Below are 21,205 nucleotides of genomic sequence, written 5' to 3' on the forward strand. Positions count from 1 at the left end.
AACACGGTTGCTTGGTGGAGGAGTGTAATGGATGCATACCATGTAATGATGCCCGTTATGTTTGCGATCCACAATCTTGATCAAAGGGCGCTAAACTTGGGCTAAGTGTGGATGACATGGTGGTCAGTCCAACAGAGTCTTGAAAATTGTGAAGAGATGAAAGAGTTTGTAGTAGATAAGGAGTGGCGATTACCATTCTCTGACAAGTAACGAAAAATTTTGGCTAAGTATTTTCATGCAAGGTGGAAGAGCGCTCATAGTCCACTCCATAGTGTTGCTTACATGCTCGATCCAGAGTATTGAAATTTAGATCTGATGTCCAATACAAAGGTGGTAAGCGATTTCTATCACGTGGTCAATACGTTCTACTCCAAGTTCACGACCGAATTGATTGCCTCAAAGAAATGAGTGCATTTAGATTAAAAATAAAAGAAATGAGTGCATTTAGATTAAAAATAAAACCTTTTGCAAATTATTTTGTACAGGTAATGACAAAAGAGCAACCTGCATGGAAGTGGTGGATGATGAATGGTGGAGAGCATTACTCTACCTTACGTCCCCTTGCAATGAAAGTACTCGCACAATGTGCAGCAAACTCAAGTTCAGAGATAAATTGGAGTATGTACAAGTATGTTCACAGCACTATTCGCAACAGACTATTAGCAAACAGAGCAGAAAATTTAGTATATATGTTTTGCAACGAAAAGATATTGAATCACATCGAAAGTGCTGGCTACGAGGAGAAAATGCCAATCTGGTTGTATGTTTGTCAAAACGAAGATGAAGAAGAGTTCAATGTTGGTGTATCTCAATACACTATAGACGAAATAGAAGAGAATTTGATAATAGATGTGGAGGTTGAATTACAAGGAGAACCACAACACTCAGACTTAGAACCAGATAACAACTCAATAGATTCAATATAGCTTGAGAGTAGAACGAGTAAATATCAAAAACCATTGTAAAAGACCTTATATTCAAATGTGTTTTGAGTAACTACAATGCTTCATATTTGCAATAGTACATAGTTTGTCGATCTCAATTGTGTTTCCCTGAAGCAGCATCTTGCTCATCAAAAAAATTTCTAATTGTGCTAGGGATATCTGGGTGTGCTTGCTTGAATTTATATTCGTTTGTCATGCCAAACATAATATATATTCCTTGTGGAATATCTTGTGAGCAGATTGCGCATCGACTACTGTTTTGCATTAAACGAATAAGCCAAACTAAATGATAATAATGACCACATGTCAATGTTAAATATCCACTCCATCCATCAAAATTCTTGTAGCAAACTGGACATTGGGAAGATGAGGATGCATCTGAAGTAGACGAGGGAACCAAATCCGGATGCATGACAAGGTGGTTGATGTGTGTCCCTTGTACAGGTGTTGGATTCACTCGTTGTGTCAGATTTTGAATGTCCTGACTTAAGCGGTGAATGCTTTTCTCCATCCAGACTTGTGAGGATTGGGGTGTCTGGGTGGCTATAGAAAGCCGTGTTATTTTTGCATCTTTCTTTGCCGACTGTGTCATGTAAATATCCTTGTCTCTTTTTAACTGTAGGTCGGCGCCTTCCACTATCAATGCCGACTCATCTCGGGTGAAAGTGACACAACTCTCCCTTAAATCATAAGTGGCAACAGTTGTCTCCTTTGACGAGAAGTCTACTGGTCGCTGTTGCACAAAGTGAACATATAATATTTTTACAAAATATAGCGTAGATCTGCATTGTGCAAGGGATGGCCATAAATCTCCAAATAAATCCTCTCAGCATTTTCTTTGATTACATCATGGTTGCACTTCGAAACTTTTCACCTTCCTTTCTTGATCTATGCGTCCTCGCATGGCCATATATTCTTGATCATGTCCTTTGTCACTTCTTTATTGATCTCTTTCCATTGCATGTGGTTTGGATTTTCCCACTTTGAGAGTCGTCGAGCAGTACGCATCGCTTGTTGTGCCGACATGCCGTGTGCCGGAGACTTCATGCATTGAAATGCATTAACAGCTGCTTGTTGTTGATCATCGGGCAATGATTGGGTGCCAATATCTTTTTCTTCATCGGCCATTTTCTCTTAGAAATGTAGTCAATAGATAGACAAATATTCAATATCATTGGCAAATATATATTCTCACGATTCAACAGTCTCACAGATGCAGAATATAGCAACTTCTCGTTCACAGGGAACGTGCGTGAAATCCACTAAATCAAACCACAACAAATGCGACTAATTGAACCATAAGGCAAATTTGAAATACTGACAGTTAAATGACAAATTTAAAATGACTAAAGAAAATTGACTCAATTAGGTGAACCACTTCAAACCAGATAATACACTTCAATAAAAAATAGAATACCCTGGACAAGACATATGTATATCATAGAAATGTTTAAATCGGATAAAATGATGGTGCAAGTTCAACAAGTGGACATTGGACAGGGTTAGGGTCTGTCTTTAAATGTTCTTTGAAAAATATCAACACGTTAGAAGCATTCCTTCTTTGTTCCCACTCTTTAACTTCATCCAACAATCTACTTTAATTCGAATACGCCTCATAACATCTTCGTCCAGGTAGTGAAAAACTTCTTCTAGAAAATAAACATTTTTGGTTGCACTCCAAAAATCTGCCAGCATGTCGAATAGGTAGCCCAATGCATAAATGTCACTCGCTTTTGTGTATGCATCTGTGCACCGTGGATCATATATTTCGGGAGCAATCGCTTAGCCATCTCGGCATTCCCTGCTCTCTGTGCATCCAAAACTACTTCATCCGACTGTGCGCTTGGATGCAGATAATTATTTGTTGCACGCTTAGCTGGTGTTCTCAGCATCATACCCCAATCAATGATGCCAATGCGGGGTTTATTGGCGCGAGAAAAGTCCAACATTATGTTGAACGGGTGCAGGTCACTGTGCACTATACCGGTCGAGTGGACAGCCGCAACGCCGTCGATTAAGGTGTAACAAATGGCTGGCATCTTCTCGATCACTGCTTTGATCCGCACCATGTCTATCTCGCTTACAGGAAGATTTGCTACAGGCAATGACCTCCAGCCATGTTGTAGCATGTGCATGTGTTGGCTGAACAATCCGTGAGCGAAAGGTAAGCGATACATCATGTCACCCACGATACCCCGATTGTAGTATGGGAATATCGTGATTCAAAGATCTTTGGTAGTAAACCCAATGCACCTTACAATGGAAGGGTGAAGGGTTTGCATTCCTTACTCTGTCTGAAAGCTGTCAAATTTTGCCTCACTCCCTCCCTTGTAACATTTTTCCACATATATAATGTGGTCTAGAAAAAATGAGATGCCTTTGATGGTGTACAATGTGCACACACCGAAGGAGCCGGCTCCAATCCTCATACCTTCTACCAAGGCTTTGTGAGGGATGCCGACAAGATGAGCGCACTTTGCATTCAAAGCAGTGCACATGATTGTGTCGGTGCCGTTGGCATCAAATCGACCTCCCAAAGCTGCTTGCGCATCTTGGGCCATCTTCAATCTCTTGGGTAAGACTGCTTGGTCCTGCGCTTTCACATGCTTCCTCTTTACCTTCTGTTCTTCCCATAATTTATCCCAGAGCTCTAATTTTGATATGTCGCAGGAAAATGGGATATCTTCCTTTAAGTCTCTGCAACATACTTTCATATTGCCCAACACTGTCCTAACCTTGTGGTGGGGGTCAAATTCTTGTATCCCTAGTAGAAGCAACAACTTGTATTGGCCTTCGAGTCGCAACCTGCGCTCTGTGTTCTCCTATATAGCACTAGTGAGGTCTTTGATGTAGACATTGCTTTCACTAATCTGTTGTATGCGATCACCTGCACATGATGAGATTGCCAATATACATTCTTTATGAATGGCACGCATAATACATTTCTTTTGATCTGGTGTCATATTTGCACTGGACAATAAAAAATAGCATATCAAATACAAATTCATGGTTGCGAATGACACTAACACTCTCACACTATCTCATGTAAACTCTTAACCACCACTTGAAGACTTTAAGAAATGTGCAAGGAAGTATTGATAAAAATTAAAAACAATCTTCACTTAAAATTGCAATCTGTTACACGTGTAAAATGCAGATCAAACAAGTGGTTTATAAGAACTTAATTCAGATCAAATAATACATGTTAACAGTCTGGCACATTTCAGCATATATTGAATTTTTAACTTATATTTTTCTCTGTGCGCACATACTAATTCAAACAAAGCACACACCGATTTAAAAACTTCAAAAACATTTAAAACATTGAAAGTATACAAATTGGACTAGCAAATTGTGTTCACACACTTTTTTACATAGAATTTATGTAAATGTAGCAATCAAAAAAGCGATGATAATAGATGCTCTTTAAAAAGATACAAAAGAATATTTAATATGCAAATTGTGTGCATTTAGATTTTTTACAGAGAATTTATGTAAATGAAGCATTAAAAATAGCGATAATGCTTTAGAGTCCTTTAAAAAGATCATAAAAGAATATTTAACATGCAATATGTGTGCAAATACTTTTTTACATATAATTTATATAAATGGAACATTCAAAATAGCGATGATTGATGAATAAAGTATTCTTTTGAATATGATTAGCTAGTATATAATTTCAAATGGACAGCAAAAAACAACAAAATCAAACAATACATACATTTTGTATATGAAATACTCTTCACATCCGCGTTACCGACCAAGTATTTCATATACTTAATATTTAAAAAATTAATTGCACGTGCATATACAACTTATATGACGTTCGTACGGTCGGGTTAACGACCTGAACACCACATTTATGCAAAAACAGATGCTTCTAACAAATGACACTCTATTAGCCGCGTTACCGACCGAGTGCCGCAAAAACAATGGCTTGCATACGAACATCATATAGCCGCGTTACTGATCGATGCCCATATGTTTTTTGGGAAAGAGGACGGGAAGTTGAAGGATACTAGATTCGCCACGTTACCGATGTTGTACCCAGACAGTAAGCCAATACTTACCACAAGGACACCATCTTCCTCGCGTCACCGAGGTGATGCCCCCATGATAAGCACTGTTTGGTAGAACATCTTACACACACACTCCCATTGTGTGGTAAGGTACCTTATTACTGCCATGCAATACGAGAAAAGGAACGCTACCACACATCGCATACACACACATACAACACATACCCGGATCGTGTGATCAGGTACTTTGTTGTTGTCGCGCATTGCGACGCAGAGCACGCTCCCACACGACCCCCTCTCTCCCTCTCTCCTCTCTCCTCTCGACGTACCTGCAAAGGTGGTCGACTCTCTCTCTCTCTCTCTCTCTCTCAGAAGATGAAAGCAAGAAATAACACCCAGCTGGCCCAATCGGGCCCGCATATATATAGTTCTACGAGCCCACCGGGCTTTTCAGTATTCTTGGTGTTCCCGCAAGGAAAATGAAAAATCCCGGCGGGCCCACCGAGAAAATTGAAAAGCCCGACGAGAATTTAGTGGGTTTGCAGATCGCCCTTAACCAGCTCATCCTTAACCGGATTTTGTGTGATTATGTTTAGTCATGTAAATTGTCAATAAGATCTTGTGATCACACAAAATTTGATGCAATTACGTAAATATTAAATCCTTGCACCAAACACTTTCCTCCATGCATCGAACTTTTTACGCGCTCGTTTATTGTTATGCTTTGTAGCACCACTATCACGAACACTCCTCAAGTTTGATGTTACCAACAAGAAATCCTGGGACAATATTGTTGCCAACTTGCACATCCACCATGGACATACCACCAGGATACACCAAATCACCAAATAATACAGACAGTAATAATCAAAATTCTGATGATACATTACAAAATACATTGATTTTAACTAACATGGCCAAAATAGCAAAATAACGTATGACTTGTTCAAAGTTCCCAGCATTGCAACATCTACTTGTCTAAGGCTACATGGAAAAAATAGCAAAATGACTTATGACTTTGTTCATAGTTCCCAGCATTACAACATCTTGTCTAAGCATTACAACATCTTGTCTAAAGCTACATAGTTTTCAACATACAAATGGCATATTTCCTTCCCTACATACATATTAACACACACAATTTGACATGTTGCACATTGAAAACATTGACACATGAGAAATAAGAGCACCGATACCCAATACTCTAGCTCACTCAGCCAAAAGCTCATACAATAAGCTCTCATCAAAAGGGATATTATCTCCTATTTTGTAGGGGAAAAAGAACACTTGTCTTCACATGACCATGCCTAAATTGCCCTCTCCAATAGTAGTAGTTGAACCACTTGAAGTATTCATACCAAATTCACTGAGGCTTGAATCACTGATACTAGATTTAGTTGAATTATAACCTGAACCATTAATTCTACAATCAACTAAAGCAATAGCACCTAAACTAATTAAACCATTCAAAACCAAGCCATTAACACCAACTTTCCCATTGCCACTTGAACCAACTACATCAAACATTACCATATGCTAATTGAACCAACACTATCACCCAAACCAGAATCACCATCAATTGGTGCATTACCACCAAAACCATCAAGACCACCATCAACTATATATTACTAGTAGAGCCGACGTAAAGTGAAGAAACTTCTCTACCAACACCAATATCAACAACGCACTTATTTGCTTCTTCCCATGATCATGAACATCAAAACCACCTAAAAAGAAAAACAATCAGAGTATCAACACTAGCAGCAATCAACATCTTATGACAAGACACCAAAGCCACCACCTTCAATATTGTAACAAAAATTTGAAAACTTTTGCTCCAAAACCTACGGATAGGTATTTAGCTTTGTAGACCCATCAAAAGGTTCACACATAATATCTTGCACAATAGCCATCTGCACTTTACTTAACAAATCATACATCTCATATGAGGCAAGATGCTCATGGCATGTCCTCATGATTCCTACCTCACAGGGCACCTACCCAAGACTTATTTAAGTCACATAGGTGCTTCACAAGTTTTTATTACTGAAAATTTCGCCAACTCCTATCCTTATCCCAATTGACCTCGCAAATTATGCACTACCTTCAACGAAACTTTGTTGTGACAATACTTGCAACAAATTTATAACGTGAAAAATCCATTTAAACAAATAAAAAATCCACATTACATACAAGCAAGCAATAAACTTATTACGAGCGTCGCATGAGGAGAGTTAACTAGCTGCAAAAAAAGAAACAACATATTCTTATCACCCTCAATAATGTGGTATGTGATGATCACGTGCAAGCAACATCAACATCACACATAGTCTCATAGCAGGTCAAAAGTGGTTTGGTTGAAGATGCATCTACTTTATAATTTTTTCTTGAATGCTCACAAAACCTAGAAGCACAACACACACCTACCACCATGCAGGAGACAAAGGCTAAGCTATGAGCTCATTCCATGCCCTCCCTCTAAAGCACTAGACACTAGAGCCTCAAAAAGAGCATCCCCACCCCACGAAACACCTTCCAAAACATTCCAGACTCACCTTTCGAAAAGGCTTCCAACACATTGAGAATCGTGGATTCCTACCTCTCAAAACATTACGTGTCACAACTTTAAAATCCATCCCATCCCATCCATTAAGTCAACCTTCGTCAAGCCCTCCATGGCACCACCATAGAATCCCCAAACACAAAGCACAACCAAAAGGCAGGAAGCACAAAGCACAAATCAAATATTCCCTAAGCAAGACTACCACAACACAAACCCTAACCACAAAACCTAAGGACATATTCCCTAGGCAAAAAAACTAAGTAGAAATCCTAAACATAATTCTCAAGAAGGAAACCCTAAGGATGAAAATCCTAAGCAAAACATTGCACTTTGTAGGGCCTTCACAACCACTCCATTAATGATCATTTGGCTAACTCAATGCGTTTACTATCCAAAATATCGTGTATAACATGATATCTGACCTCGATGTGTTTCCATTTGGAATGAAACATGAGGTTCTTTGCTAACACAATCGCACTCTGGATGTCACAATGTAACATTGGAGTGGTGTATACCAAGGTCTTCCACTAGATGAGATATCCACACAGCTTCCTTGTTGGTAGTGGAAACTACAACATATGGTGGAAGACAAAGTGCAATTTTGGAGACACAATCTCGAAGAGACTATCGCTTCCACAAACAAGAAAACATAGCCAAATGTGGATCTCCTAGTGTTCACACAACTTGCATAATCAGATCAGTGTATCCAACTATGAATGCATCACTATTTCCAAAGCATAAGCACTTGCTGGTTGAACCCTTGATGTATCTCAAGATATGCTTCACTGCTTCCCAATGCTTTCTGCCCAAGTTTTCCATATACATGCTGACCACTCCCACTGCCGATGCAATGTTTGGTTGTGTACTAACCATGGAAAACATGAGACTGCCAATTGCCAAAGAATATGGAATTTTTTTCATCTCTACCTTTCCAGCATTCAATTTGGGGCAATCATTCTTACTAAGTTTTACATATGCAGCCAACTGGGGTACTCAATTCTTTTCCCCCTTGCATGTCAAAACTTTGCAAGAGCTTACGATCTCTCTTGATACATACCACAAAAAGTGATGTGCATCGCCCAAATCTTTCATGGATCCTCAAACTTGACTTTGCAATATTCAATCTCTTTTACTAGTTGTGTATGCATCGTAAGACTCGTTGAATATCACATGTGAGCTACGTATGACTTTCTTAGATTTTGAGTGCCAGAGAAAATATCCCATCTCTCCATCCACAATGAAGATGCACATATGATTTGGGATCCAGCTTCTGCCTAAGCTCTTTTGACACATGTGAGAATGCATCACACCCAAATACACGTAATCTATCATTTTTAGGCTATTTGCCCGTCCACATCTCCTGTAGAATCTTATACTTCAATGGTGTACTAGCCCACCAACGATTATCAAGTAAACAACTGTCATAATAGCATCGCCCCAAAATTCATGAGGTAAAGTGGTCATAGATAACATAGAAGTGACCCGTTCCTAATAGTCCTATTCATCATTTTTGCCACAGTGTTCTGAATGAGTGTGTAAGGCGTGGTGAATTGTCTTCTACTGCCTTGTTTACTATAGAAGTACTTGAACTCAAAGGATATATAATCACCTCCATTTTCAGTTTGCAAAGCTTTAAGCTTTCTACCTGATTGGTTTTCTACCATTACTAAGAACTTCTAAAAGACATTAAAGACTTCGCTCTTCTGGTTCAAACGATAAATCCACACCTTCCTAGTGGAGTCGTCTATGCATGGCTTCATCTCCACACCTCCATCAAGCTCCTTCCTCAAAAAAGAATCATGCTTTGCCATGCGAAGGTTCTCGAACCCCACAGAGAGAGAGAGAGAGAGAGAGAGAGAGAGAGAGAGAGAGAGAGAGAGAGAGAGAGAGAGAGAGAGAGCCATGCATCCCTCCTCCATAGCTCCCTGTTTTCCCCTCCTCTCCACCTTGCTTTGATACAATGTGAGACCGTGGGGGACTGGGCCATGCAACTCTCCACCCAACCATACCCTATATAGACCCTTTCTGCTAAATATAGAGATCCCCTTGACCACATGTCCGTCTGGTCCTACCCTTGGCATGAGAGTACCTTAGAAATTGAAAAATGTATCTTGAAGAATGTTTTATTCACTACCAATTTTCACCAAGATTATATCAACAAACATATAACATATACTGAAACATGGAACTAACTTTTGAAATAAGAAATGTATTTTTTGAGACAATTGTGTTTCCACACTTTTTTTTACTTCAAAAAACTTAGAAACACTTCAAAAGTTCCAAAAGGAGTAATGCCCTTTTGATGGATAGAAAAGTTAAACAAGGAGTAGGTTCTTTGACAACATAAAACTTAACCAAAGCTAACGAAATGTGTTGTTTTGTTTATATAGATGTAGGTGAGGTTATATCTTTGCTTAAATATAATTAGTTTATTTGCATTCCTACTTTGAAGATGAATCGAAGACCTATTTCATCCTTTTTTTTTTTTGTCGTGATGTATAGGATAATTGGAATGATTCCTCATTTTGACTATATTGCACAAAAATGATTTGAATACAAAAAAGCTTTTATAAAAATACTTCATGTTCTTAGAGCTAGTTTTCTTTTGAATAGTTTTTGTTTTTTTTTTGTTTATAGGTATTATCTTTAATACAACAACACATACATCTCTTACATAAGCTCACTTACTCACACAAAAAAGCTTGGATTAAGTATCCAAATAAAATTAAGATCTCTACAATAGAGCGTAAAGGAGAAACTGTTAGGGATTTGGAAGACCTTCGCTATCATGCAAAGCAACACAACGTACTCTTGACATTTTTGGGCAAAGCAACAACACATCTTTGACAACATTTTGGAGACCCATCACCCTCCATGATCTAGCACCTTAGCTCAATCATCAAATACATTTCCATCGTTGCATTAATATCAAATTTGCTACTTGTAATTTGCCTCACAAATTTCAAAATTTTGAATTTTTATAACCAACATTCAACCATCTACGCCTTGGTGGCTACCCACAACCCACATGATACCAAATTAGCTCCAAAGGTGCTTCATTAAGGAGGTCCATAGTACTGCTCTAGCATCCATACAATCGTGTAGAGTCTTGCATTGATGTATTGCATTTGTGTACATTCCGTTTACCCTATCTAAAGCAGACCACCATATGGATAATGATGTGGGGGGTTGAAATGGTTGGTTGAGACCCCATCAATGTGTCTTCTCTTGAGTCTCTCATTTACACACACACACATGTATGTATGTATGTATGTAATATAAATGTATGCACCTCATCTGTTTGAATCCCTCTACAATATCCAAAAAAGAACCATCAAGAAAGCAAAGTTAACACAGGATCATAATTTGTGCGATTTCTTGATTCTATCATGCAAAGTAGCAACCTGCTCTATAGAAGCACTTCTATGACTCAAGTGCACATGCAATCCCTCTCTCATGCACTCATTCTTACTCTTGCTCTCTTGGATTCTTTGCATGGAAAGATTCTTGCGCTCGCGTGTTTTTGCTTGTAATACACCCATAATGCATTCTTGGTCTAATGGTTTCTACTCTTCAAATCAATTATACTAAAGCAAGTTCAACCCTGTAATCAATTGAATATATCATTCCTCCTAGATATTGGAAACTTATTCTTGGTGTTAGTACATACGTGCAAGGTATCACTAAAAGGCCCTCTCTTTATGAAGAGTCTCGCATGGAAGATGTAGGTATGTGTGGATGAGATGTCATGTCATATGCTCCACTGATGGTGATTCATTATGATAGCTCTCATATGTCTAGGATGTGAGTGTTTGAGTCTCTCCTTGAATGGACATGGTCGTCTCGCTCGAGTGAAGTGTGCTATCACAAGAAGTTTTGGACAAATTCCCACATTGTGACTTAGAGTCAACATCATGAGCTTCGGTGAGGGAGGCACTGCACACCTAGCTAGGTACGATTGGGGACAGGGGACTGCCGGCCCGGTGGGAGGGCCGGCGGTCCCTTGCCCCCAATCGTACCTAGCTAGGTATGCGGTGCCTCCTAAATAGAAGCTCATGATGTTATGCATTGTATGAAAAACATTGAAAAAGATTCTGTTTTCCTACATGAGAAATTTTCTAAATCTTCTTGTGTATCGCTCTATTCAAGGTAACACCTCTAAAAGATCAAGGCCTCCGGCCTCCAATGACACGTGGCTTTGTTCAAGTCAGTGGTTGGGAAAGTATGTTTTCCAAAATGGAGGGACTTTCTACTTGTAAAGAAACTAATAAGATATACAAGTAGAATTTTGCAAATTGGTAGCTATAAATGTTTTACTGATTTTTCTCTCTTACCTTGGTTTGCAATTAGCTAGAGGCCCAAGTATAGGCAAAAATTTCTTGAACACTAGGCGGAGTTGATGAAATAGGAGTAGTTTCAACAACACTACCCATACTTGGGAGTGTCATGGATAAAAAAAGAACTCGATAGCCATAGTCGACCTAGATGGATGGCACTAGTCATGGCCGGAGACGATAGGATGAGTGCTGGGCATCTCAAGATGCTCCAAGAGAAAGAACGCCAAACATGTCTTGTCCTCAAAATGAATCACTCTTTGTAAATGCTCAAGATAAGTGAGGTCTTCTAAATCTCTTAACACTTACTCCTCAATGTCCTTCTACTTAGAACTCAAATTCATGAGGTTGAAATTAGTAAGCTTCTCACTTGAAAGTAAGCCATAGTCTATCAGATAGCTAAGTGCAATTAATGCATTTTCATATGTACCTTGCTTCATGCCACAAGTTCAATCTTACCATGCAAAACATAAGACCATACACAAAATATGCAAGCATTGTAGCTTGCTGTCTAATTAAACCTCAATCAAAGTATGGTAAACCTCAAAAGTAAGACCAAGAAAATGCACCTATATGTACCTATCATGTGGGTTTAGTAGAAGGAATTAATTGTCCGATGTCTCTTAATTACAAAGGGAAATTAACTGTCCGACATCTCTTAATTATAAAGGGGGATCGTGTAAGAAACATCAAATTAGGGAATCAAAAATAAAAAACTTGAATACGAAAAGAGAGTGTTTTAAAATCCCCTTTAACACATGTAGTATGGTAGTTTTACATCGAGGGAACACCGGCCCGAGATTCATAATTCCAATGAGAACAAACTTTCCGAGTGTGTAATGGTAGTTTTCCCTTCACTTCATAGCATATGTATTCAACTTGAGCAAATGATGAATGGATGTCAAAGATTGATGCACAAAATAAGGCATTTATTCCAAACAGCTAATTACCCAAACATCATTTTCATAACCAGTGTATGGTTTTCATTGCAACATTAAAATATAAAAATTCATGCAAATTTTTCTATACTTCACCACTATGTTGCTAACATTTAGGGTGAGATTCTTCCTAATTTTCTTGTCTCTCTCTACAAGCAACATGTTCTGAACTACTATATTATGAGGCTGAAATTTTCGGAATACTGAGCATCGCAACCAAAAATGGCTAAGACGGATGTGTGGGTGCGTAAAGACCCATGTTCGATACCCGGCGAGATTAAATTTCAAAATTTACTTGTACCTTCAAAGAAATTCATAATTAAAAACTCAATTAGGTCTCCCCAATCTCAGAAAAGTATGGACATGGTCTTGAGTGAATTAATACTAGTCTCAATATACAGCTAGAAAATATTCTCCCTAAGCCTCAGAGAAGTTGACATGTTTCTCTTTCCTAATTTCTCAAGGACTCCACCTCCAAAATCATGCTAGCTGAAACTCAAATCCTTCAAATTCAAAGAAGACAGAGCACTAGCCTGGATCATCATTGTCGCTACCATTGCATTGTCGGTGTTGTAGAGATGAGCAGATGACCTTGATCACTGACACAATTAGTCAAGTATTCGGCAATGGCGGAGTTACACAGCATGATCTTCTGTTGTAGGTTAAATAGCTTGTGTTGGAGCAAAGAGATGACACCCACACCCGTAAACACGGTCTAGCACGCGTGCTTCTGCCTCATACACAAGCGAATTGACCGCCTCCTTGCGCACATGCTCAGGCAGCCCAAGAAGGTGCTTGCCTACATTGCTTGCTCCAAAAATCTTGTGCACAATGGCAAACTTGTGCGGGTCGTCCGGAGGAAAATAAGGCGCAAACACACATCGACCGGCCGAGCATTTGCGTCGACGCAGCTTGCACACAGCACAAGGCGGCACCATTGCCAGAGGTGATGAACAATAAGCTGCCATGTGCCTTTTCTGTTTGGGCATGGAAAGTACCAAAAATACCTGCATTCACATTACAAAATGCGACAGTTACTAGTTACACATGGTAAAGCATTCATGCATGCCAGTGCAGTCAATAAGTAAACTACAAGCTAGTACTTTCCAGACTCTCTCTCTCTCTCTCTCTCTCTCTCTCTCTCTCTCTCTCTCTCTCTCTCTCTCTCTCTCTCTCTCTCTCTCTCTCTCTCTCTCTCTCTCTCTCTCTCAGAGTACACACGCATGCACGCGCACACTCTCGCTCTTGTAAAGCATCCATGCCATGCAGTCAATCAGCAAATTACAAGCTAGTACCTTCCCGACTCTCTCTCTCTCTCTCTCTCTCTCTCTCTCTCTCTCTCTCTCTCTCTCTCTCTCTCTCTCTCTCACACACACACACACACACACATACACACACACACGCGCGCGCGCACGCACACTCTTTGTCTTGTAAAGCATCCTTGTCGATACAGCCCATTTAGGGTTCTCTCTCTCTCTCTCTCTCTCTCTCTCTCTCTCTCTCTCTCTCTCTCTCTCTCTCTCTCTCGCTCTCTCTCTCTCTCTCTCTCTCTCTCTCTCTCTCTCTCTCTCTCACACACACACACACACACACACACACACTTTTTTTTTTGTAATATCACACACACACATAGTTTGCAAACAAAAAAATCCAAGAAGGCGCAAGGATACTAACACAGCTCACTAACCAGCTTGAAGGTGCGCTAGAGCAGCAGCAGCTTGTGAGTGTGTGAACGTTTTCGATAGAGAGAGAGAGAGAGAGAGAGACGGTGAGACCTAAAACGCCCACGTTCCTCGGAATGGTGGGGGCTCACGCTCATTTAGTATAAGACCCCTCACGTCAGCCTTTGCTCATCCGATCTATCCTTGACGTCTTTCTCAATCCTCATACGTCATATTTATGACCACTTGTGACATTGCCTCAAAATTAGACTGTAGAACCACCTAAGCACTATATCACAGGGGGTTTCGAACGAAGTCCACGAGGTGGGATCGACAATGATGAACTTGCGCACATTTTTTCATGACAACGGGTATCTGTTGGATGGCGTCTAAGTTTACTTTTAAGTTTACTCGCTAGTCTCGCTTACCAATGGGCCAATCCTATACACTTTCTCAAGCTCGCTCATGTTTTCTCGCTCGCTCTTACCAATGGGTACACTACAATGCTTTGGTCGACCTATATGCTAAACGTAATTCTCTTTCAAAAGAATAAGAAGTTATTCATGAGATTCCTATTTAGAATGTTGCCTCTAAGACTACTTTTAGGCGATGCTCAAAAGGGGCAAGGTTAGGATTTTAGGTGTATTCCTATATACATGCCGCCAAGGGGGACAAGGCTTCTCGAGCCTTGAAAAAGGCACTCCCATAAAGTGTGGAAGTATAGGACGCACTCACCGTCGTCGTTCCTCCTGCTCTAATTAAGAAATAGCTTGTCGAACTTGCTAAATCCATGTTGGTCTTCGGGTTCATGGGCAGGGTGCCTGCCAGAGCTGAGCTTATCAATTGGTTCCACAACCCCTATGTCTTAAATCAGGGAGGTTTTGTTCTTAATGCTCAATACATGACTAAAGGTTTTTCTATGTGCAATTCAGTGAAGAGACGATGTGGCAAAGGTCTTAGCCAAAAGCCCGTTATTTCTCAATCGATCATCGATGTGAGTGCTTCCTTGGGATCCATCCTTTGAGCCCCCTGATGCTTTTCAAGACATGCATCCAATGTGGGTAGAGTTCATATTTCTTAAAATCTAATATCTAACCAACCCAAATGATTTCTCATATTAAACTGATCATTTAATGTGGGAGAATAAACGTGAACAAGGGTTAGAATATAGACATGTGCTTATGGATCTAGCTCGACATGCGGCCAAAGTTAATAGGCCCAAATGAGAGATGATATGTCACAGAGCAATGCTAGCTAATGGAGCTTGAAAGACCTTAGGGTTAGCTTCAGTAAAGACCTCCAAAGGATAGTGTAAAATCCCTTTGACCTTACGCAAGCTAGGGATGTGCTTGAGGTGGGAACCTAGCCCAATCTTGAGGTGCTTGTCGTGCTTACTGACTAAGATGCTTGAGTTGCTTGTCGTGCTTGTTGACTAAGGTGCTTGAGGTGCTTGTCGTGCTTGCTGACTAAGGTGCTTGAGGTGATTAATGACGGTGCTAAGGTGCTCCATGACTAAGGTGTTTGAGGGGTTAAGGTGTTCAAAAATTCAAAGCACATCCCTACACTAGGGGGGAGGAACCCTCATTGTAGGAGCTAGAGAGAGAACACACGCACCCTCACACAAGGCAAGCTTGGTCTAAAGAAGAAACTAGGACACTTGACAAGTTTTTCTTCATGTTGCCCTCATGGTGTGCCTAAATCCTATTGGTTGACGTCCCAAGGGGTCAAATGAAATTTTTTTAGCTAATTTAATTAATTGTGTATGCATTTATCAAGTCCTCTCTCTCAAAGAGGAAAGGGGGACACTTGTCCGAAGGCTAGCATCCTTGCTTGATATGCACTCTGCATGTGATTGGCTAGGCTTGAAGGGGTCCAATTATTGGCTTCCATCATGAGCTAGAAGAGGGGGTCGACCAAGGAAGCTAGGGGCTAGCTTGGTGGGTATACTCTCCCACTCTCTCTCTCTCTCTCTCTCTCTCTCTCTCTCTCTCTCTCTCTCTCTCTGTGTGTGTGTGTGTGTGTGTGTGTGTGTGTGTGTGTGTGTGTGTGTGTGTGAAGTACAAAGTGCAAGAGCTCCATCTCCTTCTCCAAGCTTGTAGAGAAGTTGAGAGCCTACACGATTACTGTTGGCCATGGAATGCAAATCCAACCAAGAGCCATGCTCCAATGCTTAAGCTTGCCATCTTCTCCATCTTCCTTACTATGCTATTATGTATGCTAAGCAAGAAGAGTGATGATAAGTGAGGAACTATTTGTTTCTCCTATGAATGTTTCTTCTTCCTCTTCCCTATCCTCATTCCCCACTATCTCTCTCCACCTTTGAAGGTGTTTGAGGCCTTGGGACTGAGGTTGGGGATGGTTAATGCTTTTTACAAAGTCTATGTTATGCTCGTGATGCATGAAGCTTTCCATCTTCATTGCATCACCTAGGTCACAAGGAGCACAAAGATTGTATTGTACCAAGTCTCTCTTCATGGGAAAATCTATAATACAAAAGCCTATTCGAGGGGGGACCGGCTTCACATAAATCCGGTCCTCAACTATCGTTAAGTTCTCTAAACTCTCTCTCTCTTGCAAAAGTATTGTTCATGCCAAGTTAATTAAGTATTATGGTTATGTTGCTACCGCTAATTAAGTTCACCCTCTATGTTCTCAAAGTAATCTCACCAAAATGCTCACTCTAATTCTCTTAATTTTGCTATCCTCAAAGTTCATAGTCCTTTTCCAATACATCATAAACCTCTCGATGTGGCTAAGAAGCAATCTAAAAGACCTAGCAATAGCCCTAGGTACCCCTCTATTTGTACCATCTAATAGAGCAGTGGGCACTACAACCAATAAGGTGTGTATATAGTGGGATCTTAGAAAGGCCCAGCCCAAGAATCTTGTAGTGAATGTTGGGGCTGGTCCAAAGGTCATTCCACTGAACTTTGGTACCTTCTTTGGGGAATGTTTCAAGTGTAACAAATTTGGACATTTTGCTAAGGTGTGTCCAGCTACTACAGCAGCGGTGTGAGTGCGCGAATGCGGTGCATGTGCGGAGAGTGAGAAGGGGAGAGAGAGAGAGAGTACACAGGATGTGGGTGGAGCTCCCAAATCTCATTGTATGAGAACAATGTGAGAATGAGTGAGAGATCCTTATTCTTTGTATGCATAAAGAATAAGGAGATAAATGTGGGCAGTCGGACACTGGCCGGCAGACACGGGCAAATCACGGTGAGGCACACCTCCTTTACCTAACATCTCCCACTAAAGACTGTGTGTCGATAAGTGGTAAGAAGACTAGCCTACAACTAGTATATACAAGAGGTGAGAGAAGATGGCTCTCAACCTATGCCCACTGGCTCACTCCAAACACGATCTAGTGTAGATGCAACATGCATACCACTAGGGCTAGAGCTACGATGACGCTCCTGATGCCGGTATCGAGTGACGACCTGCATAGCTCCACAATGCACAATGCCAGTGTCAGTCATCGCACTACTGGCAACTCCCATTGCAAATGCACCAACCGCATAAGCAAGATCAGGTCTCAAGACCAAAAGGTAATACATTAGAGAATCGAGAGCTGACGAAACATACACTATGTGTGCCAACCTATCCCTGTTGGCAACCTCAGTGCCATATGCATCCTCATCAGGAACCACCTGACTATGCATCACCATGTTAGCATCGTCTGGCAAAGGCATATCTGCTGAGAATGACTGCAAAACCAAAAAATTAGCACCACTGTAATCACACACAGCTGTCTGAAGCACATTGTCGCCCTCAAAGGTATTAGACGCATCACAGAACAATGCATCGGTCTCTGGCTCAACTGATGTCACTTCAAATGATGACTAGCCAAGCTGTGCATCCCCAGAGATACCACTGTCTATGTGAACTTCACCACAAGACAAATGCACTGCAACCTGCTCTCCATCAGCACATCCGCAAAAAAGACTCGTCTCGTCTCTCGCTCCAAACATGGTTGCAAATACGCAGAGACTACATCGCCTCGTGTGTCAAAAATATGCAAAGGGTATACCAGACCATTGCTAGCATCTCTGGCTATCACCAGTGATCCCCTATGCATGTGAAATGATCGCTCTCCAAGCAGTACACATTGTCCACTACTCTGCAAAACTGACGCACTGAAATGAGACTCTGGTTGAGTCCTAGTACATAACGTACATCTCGTAGCCTAAGCAATGCACCGCTAGACAAGGACATGCATACATCTCTAGCACCCTCTATGTCATATGATGAACCATCAGTAAACTGCACACAACCAAGTCTCTCACTAGAGAAAGAGCAAAACAAATCACGATGTGACGTCACGTGAAAAACTACATGCTCTTCTAGTAAAAAATGCATAGACAATGTGCTATCCCAAGACACAAATTAGTCTAAAGGCAAGATAGACTCAAAAGTGACATGCTCGTCATATAAATACTCTCTAGCATTTGTCCTCATAGTAGCACCATGCATCTGCCTCTTCCGCTGTCTCATACGCCTGATGCAACAGTACCTAATATGCCCATCGTGGGCACAGTGCCAACATGTCAATCGGCGATTGTGAGCAAGAACCACCTCTAACCGGAAGCATATCCATATCCATGCCAAAACTATGGCAAACAAAGTGGAAGGTAACTCGACCACTACACAACGGTCAAAAGCATGATCAATCCCATCAAAATTGATGCTCACATATGCATAAAACAACTCCACAATCTGTGAACTCTGCAAGCATAAACTAGGACAAACTGCTCAACCGAGCATAAAGCGCATGACCATATACGCAAGTAGAGAGCAAACTAGCTCAAAATGCGTCCCACAAGAGAAAATTGCCTGCAAAAATCTGCAAAAAACCTGCGAAACCTGTGACTAGCCTGTATTGTAGCCACACAAGCATGCACAAACCCTCACTCCTGCGAGAGTGGGTACAAGAACACCAAACTGTGTCCAAACTGACAAAACGTGTCAAAGTGAGAGTAAACACTCAATCACTGTCAAAGTGGGAATATACCGACCACTATATCATCAAAGAGCAAACTGCAAATACGCATAAACCATGGCGAGAATCTGGGAAAAATCCGACAGAGTTTCCCCTAGTGTAAGGTTTCCATTTCCGAAACCTTAAAGGTTGTATAAAGCTTAATCCGACCATGGCAAATATTGGTATTTTTGGAATCTTAAGCACAGCAAACCCCGGGCTAGAAATTTTCATATTTAAATTCGGACAAAAACTGACCCCGCTAGTCCTTCTGGAAGATTCAATGTAAAATAAATTATTAAGAAAAATTGAAGGGTTATAGTAATCATTTAAGCATAGAATTTATTAAAGGTCTCCCAGATATCTACAAGATATTTACCAATTAAGCAAAAATAGGTCAAATTATAGCAGAATTGATATTTTAAAAGCTGGCAGGTAATGGGAGGGTCATCATTGACCTACCAGGGACTCAATTAGCAACACGGGGCATTTTTTGACTCGCTGGGGACTACTTGAACTGCAAGCAACTGCCTTTTACAGCCTGTGAGAGCTTGTGAGTGCCAGAAAACTATAAATAGGACCCCTTGCTTCATAATTTGAGAGGCTCGGCGTGTTAACCCTCACAGCTCACGGACACCCTATCACCTACGAGACAGACGTTGTAACCTACGATGGACATTGTATTATTTATTTGGTAGAGTCAGGTACCGGGCTTGTCGGTCCAATAGGAAAAGGGTAAGAGTGATCGCCGATGAGAGGCGCACTCTAACTGGGACATTCAAGGGATTAGTTGGCTAAGCATGGGCGCCCAAGTGTGAATGGGGTGAGCTCATATAAAAGCCAACTAAACCTAAAATTCACTCATTCTCTCATTTGTGCAATGCAAGAAAGGTGCTCTTGCTCCATCTCCTTGTGTACTAGTGTGTGTGTGTGTGTGTGTGTGTGTGTGTGTGTGTGTGTGTGTGTGTGTGTGTGTGTGTGTGTGTGTGTGTGTGTGTGTGTGTGTGATCGAGCATTGCGGCGGCACGACGGCGGTGAAGTGGTTGAGCGCGACGTAGCGGCCTCTCCTTCTTCTTCGCGGCGAGGAATCCTCCACGGCAGGAGCATAGAGCGGTGAGTGACACACCATTGCCCTGTTTTGAGCTTACTAGTTAAGCTAGTTGTGTGCTTGGAGCCGTCTGTGGCTCGCACACAGTGTTAGGCAAGTCCCTTGCTTCGACAATGCGGCAAGGAGCGCACATTTTTGGTGCCGTTGCCGGGAATCGCCCTGCACTAAGCCCAAGAGGCACTTTGTGCTTCTTCTATGAGTTGTTTGTAGTAGGAAAGAAGAGGAAGAGGAAGAGGAAGAGGAATGAGTTATTTTTCTGCAAGTTGTTAATTTCTGTATTGTCTGCAAGTTCTGTGATTTCTGCATAATCTTGTGTTTTCTGTTTGCACACAGTCTTTGCACAATTAGTAGTCGTTAGCTTGTTCGCAGTGAATGAGTAAGTAGGTAGACAGTTAGCAATTTCTGTTTGCACACAGTCTGTACACAGTTTTCTGTTAAGGTTTGCCTGCACACAGTCTTTGCACAGTAAGGTAGTGAGAGAGGAAGTAGGTGGACAGTTAGCTCACTGTCAGTAAGCGGTTAGCATAGTGGTTAATAGATTAGTTAGTAGATAAGTTAGTGGTTAGCAGCACTGTTACTAAGTAGATAAGGTAGTGAGGTGTGAGCTGTTGACAGAGAGGTTAGGTAGGTGTTGACAGTGTGTGTGGCCAAGAAAGGGTCACC

The 21,205-nt window shown here is 41.0% G+C and overlaps 1 protein-coding gene across 2 annotated transcripts; it reads right to left on the minus strand.

Moving 5' to 3' along the window:
- Positions 1 to 6,357: 6,357 nt before the first annotated feature.
- LOC147421665 (LOB domain-containing protein 1-like) lies at positions 6,358 to 14,286 on the minus strand. Of its 2 annotated transcripts, XM_086502924.1 has the most exons (4): positions 14,191 to 14,286; positions 13,501 to 13,805; positions 13,332 to 13,389; positions 6,358 to 6,690 (listed from the first exon to the last, which is right to left on the minus strand). In XM_086502924.1, exons 1-4 carry the CDS (start codon positions 14,254 to 14,256, stop codon positions 6,652 to 6,654), a joined length of 468 nt encoding a protein of 155 aa, XP_086359050.1. In that variant the 5' UTR covers positions 14,257 to 14,286; the 3' UTR covers positions 6,358 to 6,651. The 2 variants fall into 2 exon arrangements, 1 of the variants encoding a protein (XP_086359050.1); XR_015186784.1 differs by lacking the exons at positions 6,358 to 6,690; positions 13,332 to 13,389 and having other exon boundaries at positions 13,668 to 13,805; positions 14,094 to 14,201.
- Between the last annotated feature and the right edge of the window lie 6,919 nt (positions 14,287 to 21,205).

This window comes from Adiantum capillus-veneris, chromosome 27 (genome assembly GCF_014529385.1).
Source record: "Adiantum capillus-veneris isolate H3 chromosome 27, ASM1452938v2, whole genome shotgun sequence".
Taxonomy (NCBI): Eukaryota; Viridiplantae; Streptophyta; class Polypodiopsida; order Polypodiales; family Pteridaceae; genus Adiantum; species Adiantum capillus-veneris.